The sequence below is a fragment of the Zonotrichia albicollis genome, chromosome 1 (genome assembly GCF_047830755.1).
Source record: "Zonotrichia albicollis isolate bZonAlb1 chromosome 1, bZonAlb1.hap1, whole genome shotgun sequence".
Taxonomy (NCBI): Eukaryota; Metazoa; Chordata; class Aves; order Passeriformes; family Passerellidae; genus Zonotrichia; species Zonotrichia albicollis.
Window position 1 is genome coordinate 21,466,719 of NC_133819.1, and position 17,668 is coordinate 21,484,386.

Genomic DNA, 17,668 nt, shown 5'->3' on the forward strand with positions numbered 1-17,668 from the left:
TGGAAGTCATCTGGTCCAGCCTGCCTGCTTAGGCAGGGCCTCATAGATCCAGGTGCCCAGGATTGTGTCCAGGTGGCTTTTGAATATATCCAAGGATGGAGACTCCACAACCTCGCTGGGAAGCCTGTGTCAGACACTCTCACAATAAAAGTGGTTCCAGATGGTCAGAGGGAACCACCTGTATTTCTGTCTGTGTCCATTGCATCTGGTCCTGTCACTGGCCACAACTGAAAAAAGCCTGGCTCCATCCTCTTTGTAGCATCCCTTCAGGTATTTGTACACATTGATCAGATTCCCTCTGAGCCTTTTCTTCTCCAGGCTGACCAGTTCCAGCTCTCTCAGCTTTTCCTCATAGGAGAGATGCTCCAGTCCCTTTATCGTCTTCATGACCTTCCAGTGGACTTTCCCCAGTGCGTCTGTGTCTCTCCTGGTCTGAGGATTTCAGAACTGGACACAGCACTCCAGGTGTGACCACACCAGTGCTGAGTAGAGAGATCACCTCTCTTGATCTGCTGGCAATGCTTTGAATAATGAAGCCTGGGATACCATCCACCTTCTTTTCTCCAAGAGCACTCTGCTGGCTCATGTATGACCCAAACTAGAACTGAGCTCTCACTACTGCCTGACTTAGGTAATTTTATTGTATTAATGTTATTTATTGACACTGCTCCTGTGGTGTTTTCTCAGGCTGCAGTAAATTGTCTCCTTTTTTTCCTTAAGGGTGTCTAGCCAATGAGTGTCAGCAAACAAGGCATAGAAACGTGCCTGGGGTATAACTTGCACTTGCTTAATTCTGAAGAGGATTTGAACTGAGCTCTAAGATATCAACTATCCCTTGTGTCACAGGGAGTTTACATCCAAGAATCAATGGCATTACCAGTATGTCAGTCTTAGATGCTTCAGTGCTCACTGGGGCAACAAAGAAAAGATCATTTAAAGAGAAGCCATTTGGAGGAATAGCTCGGTTTCCTTACATGAATTGCAGCATTTATGAGAGTGTTACCATGTAATTATATAGATAAATTTAGCCTTTTCAGGTAAGAGACAAGCTCTGTGTGCCCAGCATAGTTTGGAAGGATAAAAATATTTTTCTGGCCTGAAATAAACAGAAATGCAGGGAGTATGTGGTACTATACACAGCTTGTGTTTTAAAAATCTGCAGCTCAGAGGTCCAGCTGTACCTTCGGCTACATCACCAGAGGTGACCAGGAGGTTGAGTGAGAGAGGTAATTCTGCCCTCTCCTTTCACAAGACCTTGCCTGAGTACTGTGAACAGCCCTGGGGGCTCCAAATAAGGAGTCCAGAAGAGGGGTATGAAGATGATCACAGGACTGCAACACCTCTCCTGTAAAGCCAGGCTGAGACAGCTGGGGTGGCTCAGCTGGGAAAGAGAAGGCTCTGGGGAAACCATACAGTGCCTCCCTAAAGGGAGCTGCAAGGGAGAGCTGGAGAGGGACTTTCTACAAGGGCATGTAGTGATAAAACAAGGGAGAAGGGCTTTAAAAGGAAAGAGGGCAGGTTGAGATGAGATAGCAGGAGGAAATTCCTTACTGTGAGCATGGTGGGACACTGGAACCCAGTGCCCAGGGAAGTTTTGGATGCCCCATCCCTGGAAGTCTTCAAAGCCAGATTGGATGAGACTTTAAGCAACCTGGTCTAGTGGAAAGTGTCCCTGCTTATGTAGGGGAATTGAAATCAGGTGATCTTTAAAGTCCCTTCCAGGCCAAACCATTTGAATTCTGTGATTTCTCTGTGCAATGTCTCATTTCTTTCCAGCCTTAGTCGTTATGTGGTATTCATTGATGCTGCAAGAATTGTTGTATCTGTTTGGTTTTTTGTGAAAATAATACGACTATATTCAGGAAAATGCATTTTCCTCTTTGTAACAAAATGCTCTACCTTTCTTTACAGACAATTAGGTTTTAAGTAAGGTTAGGTTTCTAGCTCTGAGCTCATCCTACGTATGCTAATTTAAGTTCATGAACATCTAGAGAAAGGGGGGGAAAAAGCTATATTATTTTCCACATGGTCAGCCTCCTTTCTTTAGAAACAAGTTGCCTCACACTTAAGACATGCCATGAGTTTAAAATATTGAAATCTTTGTTTATGACAAGCAGGAGTAAGATCACATGATCTGTATTTGTTCATTTAGTCTTCTCTGTGAACTGAATGGCCTTTTTGTACTTAGTTTTCTTATGGGATTGAACTTTACAAATAAATCCTCCAAATTCTTGGGATAAAAGGATAAATTTGCAGTGTCTCCACAGCATTTATCAATTCTCAGAAAATTTATTTGAAAACAGTAAAACCAAAGTGAAATATGTTGTAATCAACTGGAGTGTGTCTGAAAATGATCTATTAAGTCTGTTTTAACACTTCTGGGGTACCAGAATTTCATAAAATTCATAAAATAAACAACCTGTAGCTTGTGATGCAGCTACTCTGGTCAAATACTGAAAGGACAAAATAAACTGTAAAATAAACAACTGTACTGCTTTCTAAAAATCGATCTTTAATACATCACATTTTTATTGGAAGATTTTATTTAAAAATAGATTTACAAATAAGTCCTGAAACTTTAGGGCACCTCAGTGAGAGATTGAATTTGTAGGTATACAAACTTCAGTCTTAGAGGCCAGCTGAAGCACTGGCAGTGTTTGGGAGCAGATCGTGGGAAATCCGCGAGGCAGTGGGGCAGAGGCTTTGCTTTGCACAGCTGTGTAAAGACTTGCCATAATAGCTGTCTGGAGCAGCAATCTCCGTGCTGGAGGAAACACGAGGAGCGCCTGTTCTCCCTCCCTTAGGACGCGTAATGCTCAGCAGAGACCGGGAAGGGAGGAGTGACTGCTGTGCCCTTGTGTTCTGCCTCTGCTGGCCTGAAGGAAAGCAAGGCGAGAGATGCTCTTAGGGCAGATGCAAACCACTCCAGTGAGAAAGCCCCCAGGGAGAGTTCCCTGCCCCCGGCAGGATGTCCCCAGCGCTACCCCTGCCATTCTCCGCACGGGGAAGGACGGGAGGCACCGTGTCCGGTCTCAGCCCTCAATGCCACGATTTCCAACCCAGAGTTCACCGTTCCTGTGCAGTTTGCTATAGCATTTTAAAAAACAACTTTGTACTAAAACCAGTAGATGGGTGCATTTGCTGTTGCTTTGTGGTGGGTTGGTTCGTTTTGGATTTGAAATTCGCTTTAAATACTCCAGCAGCAGCAGGGGCCCGGCCGGAGGTCACGCGTGGCAGCGGGGACCCTGCGACCCGCCACGTCCCAGCCGTGCGGAGAGCAGGTCAGGACACCCGCCTTCCCCCTCATCCCTCCCGCTGGCTGTGGTGGGAGGCGAGCGGGGCCGGCGCGGCTGGGGAGGCCATTTTGCAGCCGTTCAGGGAGGGAGAGCGGGCGGCGGGCGCGGCCGGGCGGGACTCGGTCCCCCGCGGCAGGTGAGCGCGGCAGGTGAGCGCGGCTGCGGCGGGCGCGGCCCGGCCCGACTGCCCCGGGGGACGCGCGGCCGCCCCGGGCGGGCCGGGGGCGGCACCGGCGCTGCGAGGAGCACCGCGGCGGGGCAGGGCAGGGCGCGGGCGGCAGGGGGCGCTGCGCCGCCGGACGCGGGCAGGGCAGGGGGTGCCGCCAAGGGTTAAGGGGCGGGCGGAGAGCCCGCGCCGCTCCCGCGGGGAGAGCGGGGGGATGGATAAACGGGAGCGGAATTAAGGAATAAACCCGAGCGGACAGGCAGTGGGGCCGCGGAGCTCTTCCACCTCCCCTTCCTTCCCGCTCGCCTGCGCCGCCCGCCTGCCTGGGGGGACAGCGCGGGACGCGGAGCCGGGGCGCAGCGGCGGGACGACAATGCAGCAGGCGGAGAAAGCAGGAGGGGCAGCGCACGGCAACATGGAGGGAGGCGCGGAGCGGGCCAGCCCCTGATGCGGCTCTTTCTCCTCCTCCTCCGGGCAGCGGCTCCGGCGGCGATTCTCTCCCTGGCGGCGGCTGGCGGCGGCGGGTGGAAATGAGCAGGTCGGCGGCGCTTCTCCTCTGCCTGCTGGGCTGCAACGTGTGGAAGGCGGTGACCAAAACCTTAGGGGCGCCCGAGGCGGCTCAAGGTCGGTGCGGGATGGGCGGCGGGACTGGCCCGCTTTGTGCGGCGATCCCCGGGGCGGCGGGGGCTGCATTGTGCGGGGGGCCGGACCGAGGGTACGGCGGGGAAGCGGGTCGGTGATGTGAGACCTCTCCTGGCTTCCGCCGGCCGCCGCAGACCCCGCAGCCCGGAGAAGCGGAGACAGCCCCGCGGCTGGGGAGCTTTTGTTACTGGCAGGGGCAGGGGCTGCGCTGGCCTCATTGTGCTGCCCCCTCCGTTCCTCCCTCCGTCCCTCGGCGCCGCCGGAGCTGTTGCATTGCGTCCTTTTCCCCCGGGTTCTCGTCTCCTCGCCGTGCCCGCTGCAGGGCCTGACGCGGCGGCGAGAGGCGGGTGGGGGGCACCGGCGGCCGCAGGCCGTGCGGGGCGGCCGGGCTGGGGTTCGCCCCCCGGGCTGACGGCGCGGCTCGGCCGCGGCCCCGGGACGTTTCCGGGCCTCCGCCGGGCCTTTTGTTCGGCGCGGTGGCTCCCGCCGGCCGGGCGGGGTCTGTCACCGCTGCCCCTGGGCAGCCGGGCAGAGACGCTCCCCGGCCGGGCAGGGTCTCCCCCGTCTTCGCCCGGTGGGCGCAGAAGCCGCAGCGAGCCAGTGCCCGAGCGCCCGGGGGCACCGGGAGCAGCTCCTGATGCTCCTGTGCCGGGCTGCGAGTCCTGCCCTGGGCTGCACAAGTCTGATCTTCACCTGTGCCGTGGTGTGGCAGCCCCTGGGCCGGCCAGGTGCACCTGCCCTCCAGCCCTCCCCCTGTGGGATCTCGGCGAGGGGGGAAACACCGCCGTGCCCTCCTCGCCCTTGGCCTTGGTGACAGGAGGGCAGCCCCTCCGTCGGGCTCCAATAGGGATCCAGCGGCGGCATCGCGCCTGCCGGGACCACGGGCATGTCAGGATGCAGAAAACTTGAGTACATAGGGGTACAAGGCGTGTTAAGAAGGAAATGCATCCTCCCCGTGGTCAGCGTTGGCCTTGTGGTATGTATTGTCAAATGGGTGAATGCGTCATCTGGGACAAGCGATCATGTACCGGCTGAGCCTTTATGGCAGTGGGCTGGCAGCATCCTTCCCGCTGCACTGGGGTGGATGTGCACCGTGTGAAGGGTGTGCTTATGTCCTCTTTCCTCAGAGCTTTCCTTGTCTCGCACAGGTTGTAACAATCAGTAAGCAATGCTTGCTCCAAGAAATAAAACATTGAAAGTAACCTTTTTTATTTCCTTCATTCATGGTTGGATTTAGGTACCCTAAGTAGAATCTGGGTGGGCATATGTTCACACACAGAGTAGTCAAAAGGCAAAGGTGTCTTGTAGGAAAACCCACCACACCAGGCAATCTGACATCAAATGCAATACCAGTTTCTGCCTTTTTTAAAGGACAAACAAAAATAGCTGTTCTGGAATAAGAACCACTAACTAAAACTCAAAGGCCACTGAACTTGGGATGTACTGAATTTATTGATGAGCATGCCAGAAAACCAGAGCGGTGTGTGGCCCATGAAGCTAGCACATCAGATACCAAGGTAATATCAAAATTAACTATAATTTTTGTATCATATGGAAAATCTCCTTAATGTAATCAAAGTGGTGAGGTATTGGCAGAATTAGTGCCTTTCAGCTGTCTGACTGATCTTGTCTTCTATTGTTGAACTCAATTCAGATGGCATAGAAAGGCTTGTCTGTAGCTGCTACATCTACATCAAGACTGATGACTGATTATTTGAGTAATAACAGCTATGTCAGTGAGTTGAGAATATCTTTATCGAAATAGAAATGTCTAATTTTGTCTTCCATGTAAGAACATCTGAGTTTTTCATAATATCACTTTCCAAAGCCTAAGTAGAAGCCCAGTCTTTATTCTTTGGACATGTACATTGGTACTAGGGGATTTGTAGAGCTGATCTCATATCAAAGTGTATTCTGCATCCTAATACCACCTCCTTACTGTGAATCTTTTTTTGAAGGTTTATGTGATGCCAGCTTGTAACCTTGAATAACTTTGTGAACATCAGGTGTGATGATGCTCTGTGGAAAAGAGTTTTAGTACTAGGTACATTCCCAGTTCGTATACACACAGCACAGTAAGTGCTAAATTGTTGTAAAACCTAAACTAGCTGGTTTTCCCTCTTGCCCTTCTAGTACCATGGTCTCAGTTGTAGGTACAAGTGAAGGGCCATTGCTGAAGTTCAGGGATGTTTGCACATGACTGTCTTTTCCTTTGTGGCTGAACGGACTAGTTAAAAACCAAAGGATTAAAATAAAGGTAGAGGTTAGAAAGCCAGAGCATGCCATTAGGGAGTAATTGCTTCAGCCGCAGTATTTTTTGTTGGACAGGTTACATGAGACTAGGGTGCAGAGCCCTCCTCATGGTGGGACAGATCAAATGAGACTTGGTTAAGATGTTCCACATCTGCATTAACAATCCAAATAAATAGGTCTTGGATTTGGAGCTTTTTGAAGGTGGGATTTGTAGTCAATGTTCTGATTAGGAAAAGATGAGGAGGGATGCTTTGCATCAAGCATTTCTCTCCTTTATTGGTCTCAGACATATGTTCAGACAGTCCCAGCTTCAAATTCTCCTCAGCCAGACTGATTACGTAATTTGTGAATATGGAAGTACTGGTTATTAAGCTCTGCACTTAGCACTGTATTTAGAAAATTGAATGACTTTTTTATGCAGATCTCTTGTGGCCTCTGAAGGTCACAGAGTACCCTCTAAGTCTCAGTAATGTACTTGCTCTGATAGGGTAAAATTCTCACAGATGGGTTTGCTTTTGTTTGTGTTGGTGCTTGGAACCCCAGCAGTGAGGGTGTTAGATGTCCATGCAGGTACCCTTTAGAACCTTTACCTCTTGTCTCTTGTAACTTGTCTCAAGTATTTAAAACCTGACAGGTATTTCAGATGAGGGCTAAGTTATGGTTTTGTGGGGTTTTTGTTTGGTTTTGGTTTTGTTTGAATTTTTTAAGTGTTCTAACAGGTATTCCTGAACTTCAGTTTCTTTTAGTGCTGAAATGAATGTGTGTAAATATTAAAACAAACAAATAAGCCCCTGAACTAACTCTTAAGTGGTGATTTGTTTGGTGAATACACAAAATATATGGTGCATGCTTTTTCACATGGATAGGTCCTGTATAAAAGCTAACAACAGACCTCTGGCAAATAGGAATTTAAGAGTTATATGGAGATGTAACATTAAACCAGGGAGAATGTAAGCATAATCAGTGTAATTTGGGAAGGGATTAAATTTCTTTATTGCCTGGAAACTTTGCCTCTCAGTAGAAGATGAGGATCATTTATTTGTAGCTGCTAGGGAGATCTTTTTAGAGAAATCCTAGAGATTTTAGAGAATTCTGCTTTAGTGCAGAATTCTGGCATTATATTTTTCTACTGCAGTGTGTATTAGTTTTAACTCATATTTCTTGGAAGTTGTTCTTCCTATTTTATTAGTTTTTCAAAATTAAGAAGTTATTAATAATAAAATAATATTTGAGTAGTAAATAGTACCCAATTCAAATACTAGCCTACCAGTAGATGAATATGCTCAGGGTATCTCATCTTCACAATCCCAGAATGAGATTAGGTAGATAATTATTTTCCAGTATGATGGTGAATAAAAATTCAGATGTTGCTGCTTAGTCAGAATCTGCAGTGTTTTTTTCCCTCTGTGTGTGTGGAGGACAGGAGGGTTGATGTTTGAGTGCTGCTGTTTGGAATTGCCTTCCTGCAAGCTGCCATTCCATTATTTCATGGAAGATAACTTCACAGTCCTTTCAGCTGGATATTCTGCAAAGTCTGCTTTTCTGGACAGCACAGCTCTGAGAAGATCCTCTGGTTCTGGGCTGGATTTTTTTTTGTTTATTTTTAAACTGTTATCCCATGATTGCAGTTTTAACAATGATGCTTAAGTTTAGATGATGTAGAAATAGTTTTATACTCTTCCTCTCTTTCCTCTTGCACTGCCATACTGTCTCTTTTTATTCAGCTGCAAATTACTAATAACCATCAGATCCAAAGGTTTATTTCACTGAGACCCAAATGGACTCCTCAGAGTAGAAGCTAAGTACTGCTTACTCAGTACTTGACAGTGTTGTAAAATGTTAATGAAGATGAGGTGATTTATTTTAGAAAAATTATTTTATAATTTTATCAGTTATCAGATCCAGATAAGTACTGGGTTCTGGTTGGGTTTTTTCATGTTTGTCGTGAACAACTGATGCCTGCAAATGCCTAGTAACTGATTTCCCTCAGTCAGATGAACAAGTTACCTAGGTGATCTGAGGGTTTAAAACTGCAGTCTTTTTCTCCTGAGCATTTGTGCTCACCCTTTTGTCTTGTAATACCTTGCACTAAGTGATTCAAGGTATCTTTAATAATGGGTGCATGCACTTGTGAAGTGACAAATTCATATGCTGGCTTTCCCTGCAGGCCCACTTGTGTCTTGTGTCTTTTTTGCCCACTTGTGTCTTGAGATAGTGTTAATTGCTGTGTGTTTCTCCCTCTCCTTATTTTTTGCCGTTTTTTATCACCATACTGATGCCTTTTCCTTCTTGAGACTAAAACTGGGTTCATGAAGCTTTTACTGATGGCTGTGTCAACTTTTGGCTAAGTGAATGGTTTAAAATAAAGGTTTCTGGTAATAATGAAATGCAATTTTACAACTTTTAATTGTAATGGTTAACAGAAGCTTGGCTGTATGTATTTGTGTGATGGGGAGGAAGAGGAATTGTGCATTTAGAATTTTTTAAAAATATCAGAAATCTCCAGTGGTTTTGGTAAATGGAGGCACAGAAATGTCACTCCACTTTGTTATTACAAACTTCAGATTAGTTTTTTACTCCTATCTTCTGTGGGCAAAGCCAACCTTGGCCCAGGAAGAAAACCAAGAAGAAAATGCATGTCAAGGAAATGCAATGCTTTGGTCATGTCATTATAGGAATGTGCTGTACCTGACAGGTTGGAGATTGAGCTTAAATAGCATTTCTTAACAGCCCTGCTTGAAGTCTCACCATTGACTAGCAGTGTGGTTGGGAGTGAAGCTTCTATTCCACATCTCAAATGCCTGTACATTGGATCAGTACAGCTGTTGTGAACCTCACGTTTATAATTCAGGGAGTGTTCTCCCAGTCAGCCAAAGGCAAACTAAGTAATCTCTCAGAAATACATGCAACTTGAAATCAGAACAATGCACTTTCAGTATTTCTGTTGGCTTATACATTCATTACCTTATGCAAACTTCATTTTTTGTTAGATCAGTTCTCCTGTGCTCCAGTATATATCTGTTCTGCCTTTAGATACGAAGAAAGGCAACTTCTGAGAGAACTGTGGTGCTGGTATTCTACTTCTCTCACAGGTCTCAATGGTTTTACCATACACATGCCAGGGAGAGAAAATAGGGGAAGCAAGAAGTCTGTGTAAATGGTTATATTTACTAGAAAAAAAATCAATGTAATGATACTAATATAATACATGTTAATAATGTACGCTAAAACATTTTGTTTTAGGAAGTGCCAGATAGAACTGAGTGCTTTTTTTTTTTCCCTTCAGAAATTCCAGAAACGTTATTCTGAAGGCTGGTTTACATTAAGCTTTCAGTTAATGTAATATCTGGCTTGCTGTGCATGGGTAATAAGCATTATGCACATGCTTTTTACAAATACCATTTTCAGTTTTATTAGAAACTGGAAAATATATATGTATTTTTTATACAGAGCCATAAGAATGTGAACATACTGTAATTTTTTGTTCCTTTTTATAAATGCATTGAATCTTCCACTTTAAAATAGTAAGACAGAATCACCGTTGACATAATGGCATGTCTGAGCCCTTGAAAGGAGTATTTTTAAGTATGTTCCAACATACAGCAGCATTTTCATTTCTGTAAAATGCTGATGGTTTGATTCAGATATACCCATGCCACTCTTGCTAGCTTGAAGAGCAACAGGTCCTGAGGAAAAACTGAAGGAAAAATTCATTTATGTACAGTATAATCCCTAAATTTGACTCCCTGTTATTTAGGGATCGTCACTAGCTTTTGGGGAATTGGGTATATTTGAACAGAGCTACAGTGGGTATAAAAGTATGTTTTGAGTACAAGCAGTTTATGCAGGCAGGGCACAAAACTGGTAATCCAACACTGAAGCTATCTTTTAATTGTTCCTACTCTTACTTTTGCAGTTCTGTGAGCTGTCACTGCCTGTGCCACAGTGCAGCATCCTAGCAGTGAATTCCTGTCTTTGTTCATTGCCTGTACCCTCGCTGGCAGGTGAAGCCTCCCTGTCGCTGTGCATGGGCACTGCCCCGAGCAAATGCTGCTGGCCTGGGTGCTTTCAGTTGGAGGCAGGAGCACATTGCAGCCTTGCTGGGGCTGGAGTCTCTTGTAGGAGCCACCCTCAGCCCCTCTGCCCTGAGGCCTCTGAGGAGACACAGTGGCAGCTGGAGTTAGAGGAAATGGAGCATGGAGCGGAAGCCAAGGGGAAGGAAGTAGCAGCATCCTTTAGCTTGGGGACAACAAAGAGGCTGAATCCAATGTGGTGCATAATTCTTCCAGTTAGTTGTAGCTGCAGGACTGCTGAGAGCTGCTGTACTTTGTGGTAGGTGTAATGCAATAATAGTGTTTAGCAGTAAAGGGGAGCTCACCGTGACAGTCCATGAATGCTGAGATAAACAGGAGGTAGAAGTTGATAAAGTACTCCTGCTTCGTTGAAGAAAACAGAGCCCTTCTTCCTGCTCTGATGAACAGAAATGATAGTGGTATTGGGTTCTTACTCTTGTCTCATCCCACCTTTGTGATTGTCATTATTGAAACATGGTGTCTTTCATCCTTTATAAGCAAAGGCATATACACAACAACAAGTATTTCTCAGGTGATTTTGTGAGACTTGCTAAGAAAACAGCACCAAATTTAGGTAAAAGCTGCATTTGTACTGCTGCTGAAAGGAAATTAATGTGTCAGCAGTTCTGTCTGGCCCTCTTGCTCTTCACCATACTGTGAAAAGTTGTGAAAAGTTAAGAGCCAAATAGCTGATGTCTCAGTCTGTACATATCAAGTACTCCTCGTATGAGGGATATGCAGTTTGCATCCAGGGTAGGAGGCATCTCGTCTGGCTTGGGCGTCTGCAGTCTCCATTGTAGTGAGTTGCCCACGATCCTTTTACAAACAAGAAGATCTAATCTCAACTAATGGAGCCAAGTATCATTCCTGTCACCTGGAGTAAGCACATTTGGGCTCATGAATACCCACTGTGTGAATCTTCCCTGATGAGCATGGCAGCCTACATACACAACACTATTTGAATTCCCATTTAGTCAGATGAATCCTCCCTCACTGTTGTCTCCCTGTGTGATGCCCTCTGGCTTGGCCTTGAGCTATTGAATATATACAGTGTAATAAGCTATGTGAAGGAACACACTCTTGTATTACCTGGCTGGGTTATGTTGTTTTTCAAGACTCAAACAAAAGTTATTGTCTATTTACATTTCTAAACGATTTGTCTTTGTAGCGTTATGTTTATGAACCTAAGTGTTTCACTCCCAAGAGTAAATAAACAAAAAGAAAAGTTTAGAAACAAGTAAGGAGGCTTGTAGAGTTGTTTGGACTTGCCTATATGTTTTTGCCATGTTTTAATTAGCTTTGTATTCCCAGGGGTTGATTTATTCTGAATTAAATTGCATCGTTACTCTCATCTTTGTTTTCTCACACTGGCATTTGTGTAGCAATGTGGTAAACCAGATCAAGGAAGTTATCCAACTGAAAACTCCTGTATGCAGCAGCTCAGTCTTCACCTGGATCATTTCCCTGACTGGATTCATCAGAAATTACAGAAATGCTCTTGCTGGTGCAGCAGAAAGGGTTGGGAGGAGCTGGTAAGGGAAAACAAGGACTTCATGGCAGCAGTGCCACTTGATGCAGGATTACCCTTTTTTGTAGAGCTAAAGCATTAGATGTAAGACACAGCACTTAGAAAGTTAACTGTTTTAAAAGTTACTACTTAAAGGAAACTGCTCTTATCTGGATTTATGATACCACCCCATTGCTCAAAGTAAAAGCATAAAGAATTTTTTGAAAAACCAATTTGCTTACAGTGGGGAAAAAACCTGCATTATACAGTTAATACTGGCAGACCTGGACCTGGATGCTGGCAGATGATTTGAGGCACTTTCAGTTGGAACTGTCTCTTGTCAGAACAGGTTTTTGTCCCTGCCCAAGATTTGCAGTTTGTGCCTTGCATAGAAGTTTAAACAGACTTCCATCCACAGTTTCAGCTCAAGTGTCCTGTGACATGTACTGTGACGACTCAAGTGCTCTCCCAGTTGTAGGGCAACAGGTGAGTTGGTACCTGAGTCATCTTTTCTCTGAATGTTCTAAATGGCTTAAGAGGAAATGATACATTTTAATTCATTTGAATGCTAAAGAAACGTGGGGGCAGTTCTGGCACTTACCAGAGTCTTCTGGTAGAGTAAGTTTTGCCAGCAAGTTGTCAGCACAGACTTTTCATGTTTGGTGCATGATGCCTGGTAGTGTCTGGTCACTCCTCTCTGATCTGTCTGCCAGCCAGAGTGATTCCCACCTTCGTTCAGCTGATTGCTTTACTTTCCTTTGCTACTGACTTTTGCATTGATGTCTCCAAGACTAGAGTGTCAGCTGAGAGATAAGAACTTTTAACTCTTTCTCCTACCCTTCCTCCTCCTGTCCCTGTGTTGGCCCCTCTGGTATCTTGAAAGGCTTGGTTTGTTTTTGCTGATGACAGGCAGGAAAGTGTGCTAGGGAGTGTTCATGGCCTTTTCTTGTTTCTGTTTGAATTGAGCAAGCATTGCTAGGGAAATAAATGTATCCAGGAGCTCTGGAGACAGGACTGATGGTCTGCTGGGGGTGAGGTGGACAAGGGCAGGAACACCTCCGGGCAGGAGGGGATAAACTTGTCTGGGCTCTGCGTTCTGTTTGCACAATGGGATCCAGCAGCTCAAGTGGGAGCTTTTTTTGCTTCTCTCTGCATTGTGGTCCCCACAAGTTTTGAAACCTGCTGTGTAGTATGCTGACCTGGACAAATATTACAGCAGTTAAAAAGGCTAGTTGGGATAATAACATTGGCAGACACAGTGAAGCACAATGATATTCTTGCTCTTTTATCCTTATTGCTATTACCCAGAATATTCTTGCAGTATTCACATCTTATTTCAGCATTTGAAACCCTGGCAAGTAGCTTAAGCTTGGGCCAGTCTCTAGGTTCATGATGTATGATTTACAGGACCCAGGAATACCTGTTTGAAAGGAGAGCTGTATTTTCGCTGTTTTGTGGTGAACCTGTGTGTGGGTATTGTTACATTTTCCCTACCTTAAAGATCTTAATTTGAAGACACTCATTTTCTTCAAAAGTTAACTGTCCTGTAAGAACAAAGGAATTTTTATTTCATTGTTTAGTATACTGCTAGTTAAAACTTTTTAGAGAGAACTGTGTCATTAAACTTAGTCAATGTAAATATTGTTGTTAGCATGTTACATGAAAATTAAATATACAGTTGCTTCAAGCAGCCTGAATCATTAGAATTAAAATGGGATGAATTTCAAGTTTGCTTATTGCTGTAAGCTATAACTGCAGTGGTCTTTAGAATATTAAATTAGTGAAAGTACTTTAAAAATCAGTTGTTGAAGGAAGAGAATCTGCCATACTAAAGTTCTTGTTGAAAACCATTAGTTTTTGCAGACATTTGATAAGGCCATCCTTCTTAAGGTCAGATATAAATACATACATGCTCTATGAAGGTTTACCTCAGCAAAAACTACTTGCCATTCTTTAGCTATGTTCAGAGTCTTGGTGAAGATGTTGTTTTAATTAGTAATTTTACCTGTATGTAATCTCTCAGTGAATCTTGGAGGGGTTGTTTCATTTGTTTGAGGTTTTTTAAAGCATGGTTTACTATTGCTGCATAAAGAGCTGAGTGAGCCCTCTCAGCAGATGTTGTCATTAGAGAGCGGGTCAGGGTAGTGTCATGTCTCAAGACTTTCTGTGCACAGAAAAATGGCCTTGAGTTTTGATGGGTGAGGGGCTAGGCAAACAGAGTAGAGGAGTTTTTGTGGTGGACTCCTAGAAAGGTAATGGTTATTCCCATGTGCAAGTTAATGCATGCTTTAAAGTGTACTTTAAAGTGGTTAAAAAAAAAAAATGCGTATAAGCTCTCAAGATATAACTCGTTAATAAGTGAAGGACTGAAAGTTCCTTCAGAGTGGTAGAGAATCTTTGCTTACCATAGATGGTTGCACATAAACAAAGATGCTTTTTAATATGTGATGCATTTGAGGAGCAAGTCTTGCATCAGTTAGCTGCTCGGGGTAATAAAATGTCATCTTCCCTTACCCCTAGCCTGATTGCATGGGGGAAAATATTAAAGCTTAAATTCTTCTGGCCAAGCTCTCATGTACTCTGTGTGCCGGAATATATTGGATGGGAGGAAAAGTAAATGCATGGCACTGTTTCCTTACCATGATGCTGACATGGGGCAGAAAATCCCATGGCCTCACTGTAACTTCATGCCATTCTGTCCAATCCTGTACAGGTTAACAGCTAGTAAGAATATTCTCAAACAGTCCATCCTGACAGAGCCTTGGTGCATCATGGGGCTGGCTATAAACAAATGGTATCTGACATTATTGGGTTGCAGATCATTGCTTACATTCTGGTGTGTCTTTGTGCAGATAGTAAAATGCAGCCTTCATTACTCCAAATGTTGAAATTCAGAAGAGCTTTGAACAGCCCAAAGGCTTTGAAGGCAATGGCTATGTTTGCCAAAAAGAACAGCACTTTCTCTTGCTGAGTTTAATCTTTTAAGATATTCTTACAGCTTCTTGAGTGTATAATAAAAGTAATAAAAGTTAAAATTAATAAAATTATGTATCAGCCTTGGAAAAAAAAAGGCTTGTTGCTTGTTCTGTAGTCACAGGATGAGGAGGGTATGTCTGTTGTGCATAAAATAAGGTCAGGAGTGAAGAGAAAGTGCAGTGACCATGACAATACAGTGTCTAGATCAGGGCTGGGAAGTAAATCAAGCTCACACAAGAGTTTGTTCTTAATTCATGCCATTTTTACTTCAGTGGTTAGTGGACTTCTAATGAATTAAGTGATACTTAGTAATGAAGCTTCTGCTTGAACCATTCTGAAATAATGTTCAGATGTATTCCTCCTCTTCTTGCAGTTCCATGCTTTTCCTTGTCACACTTGCATGAGTGTAAAGGGTGAAGGCAGAAGTTGCCTGGCAGTGGGCAGCACGGAGGCGTGTCAGCAGTCTGGGCTTGATTTCAGCCTTTTGGGAAGGCAGAGAGCCCCCACCTGTTATACTGATCTTTAATTCTGAGGGGTTTTTTTATGTACACAGCAGCTTGTCCCCAGAATGAATGGCAAGCTTTTTTTCTGAATATGTGTATGTAAAGAAACGAAGAAGATTTTTAAAAAGTGGGCAAAATAAAAAGCATAAAGGTGATAGAAGGCATGAAAATTCCTAAATAGGAAATGAAGTTTGAATTCCAGCTACAATTACTAAGATCCTGCTTCCTTTTTTTCTTGCATTTTGCTTCACCTTCCCTTTCCTTCTGAGTTGAGCTTAATTTTTAACTTTATTTCATTTTGACAGAAGATAACCTACATTTTAAAACATAGTTTTGTAAACAAATGTGTATTTCAAACATACTCACAAAACTTGACATTGCAGATAACATCAGAATCTCATTTCATGCTCTGAAGCAGCAGAAGCAGCAGGAGGATAAAACACCTCAAATTCAAGGTGCTTTTAAAAAGTCAGTACTTGTCTGTAGTTGCAACACAGAAAATACCATAGGATGCAATTATTTTAGTTCAGAGTGAGACAACACTAAGAAATGTTGATTTCAGGAATTTTGCTGATAACCAGTTGCATTCTTCAGTCTTCTCCATGCTTACAGTATAATATAAAGTTTAATATTTTTGCTACTTTAGACCCAAACTGATGACTTGTGATTTTTGTGAAGTAACTCTGAATTCAGAGGACCTCACAGGGGGGCCTCACCTGAGGGCAAAGTAAAAAACTATGTCTTTTATACCACCTTAAAAAGAATAGAGGAAAAAGGAAAGAACTTAATTGTAAGTCCATTGATCCCTTTCCTTGTCATGACTTATTCACATATTAGTGTAATTGGTTTTGTTTGGGGGGTTTTTGAGCCTTGTAAAGAGTAAAACAAATACGAGCATAATAACTAGGTATTATAGCAATACTTATTATCTTCACACCTTCATTTGTCTCAGTTTGTATTATTTACCAGGTTTATGAGACAAAAACTGTGAGTCAGTAGGATTAGTTTTTTTTGAGTGACTCTTGAAAAACTCTGTATTTGTTTGTTGGAATCCTGTCCTCTTACTTGTGCTGAGAGACTGGGCTGGCTGCAGTTGGTTGGAGACCTCGGTGTTCACGCACACATGTGCAGATGTGCACATATGCTTGTCTTGTAGGGCCATATGGTATGAATCAAAGCTTACCTCACAGCAGTAAAACTGTAATGCATTTTCCACCATTTTCAGTTATGTGTTCATGGCATGATACTCTGTACTTTGAACAACTTACAGAGATTGTCCTTTGTGAATGGTCATTATTCTGTGAAATTAATGTGTTCTCCAGGATGCTTAGCTTCAATTTTGTCCTTGGATTGCTGTGGATATTTCAATAACACCAGAAGTTGTGTCATCTTTTCTGCTCACTGGCTTTCTTCAAAGCAGTTTTGGCTTGCAAATGCTTACAGATGTGTTTGTTCCTTCTTGTTCATGGCAGGTAGATTTGCAGCAAACCCCTGCTAGCAGATAGAAAGCATGTGAACTAATTGAGTGTATGAGTATGTGTACTCCCTTGTTTGAGATTTTTAAACAATCTGAGACCTCTAGTTAAACATTCCTGGCTCCTGGCTGTTGTTTGTTTTTTTCCTGCAGTTTTCATGGTATCTCCTACTATTATTGGGGGTTCTTAGAAATTTCTAACTTTATCAGAAAAACTGAATTTTACTGTTAGACCTTTATATCTTTTATGTAAAACTATAGCACTTCAATTTTTTTTCTCTCATTCCAGTAGCTCAAGACAATTCAACCTTTAGCTTGTGATAGTGCCTTTGATACTATTAAAAATAATCATTTCTAGACACACAAATGCACTTAGCATTAAAATGGAGAACTGACCTACTGTTTATATTTTTATCTGTATTAAGATCAGTAGAGTGGTTAAGATACCCTAAATATTGACCAGATGCTGAATCAGATGTCTTACTCTGTAAATGACATTACTGAAAATCAGTACAGATTTTTCTCTTTGGTAGTCCTAGTAGGTTCTGGGGTTCTAACTGTTCGTATATACTTGTTTGTAACTGATATGCTGTCATTTTTCTTGATCAGGAACATAAAACAACAAATAAAATTATACATGTTTAGGTGACATGATGTGTCTTGTGCAGTGATTTATTTTTTTATGGTCTGTAAGCACTCTGAGCCATTCCTTTAGAATATGTCTGGTAGGTGAATCTTCTTGTAATTTTTGACAGCAGGACTTCAATTGCCAGCAGTT

At 43.7% G+C, this 17,668-nt stretch overlaps 1 protein-coding gene across 2 annotated transcripts in view; it reads left to right on the top strand.

The window, feature by feature from the left end:
- Positions 1-3,310: 3,310 nt before the first annotated feature.
- The window catches only part of FAM171A1 (family with sequence similarity 171 member A1), an 87,570-nt gene continuing 73,212 nt past the window's right edge, over positions 3,311-17,668 (top strand). The window contains exons 1-2 of one of the 2 annotated variants that reach the window (XM_005480286.4): positions 3,311-3,445; positions 3,941-4,086. In XM_005480286.4, coding sequence (XP_005480343.1) covers positions 3,993-4,086 — 94 coding nt within the window. In that variant the 5' untranslated portion in view covers positions 3,311-3,445; positions 3,941-3,992. The remainder of the gene's footprint in view (positions 3,446-3,940; positions 4,087-17,668) is intronic. The other variant, XM_074535500.1, reaches the window with a different exon arrangement.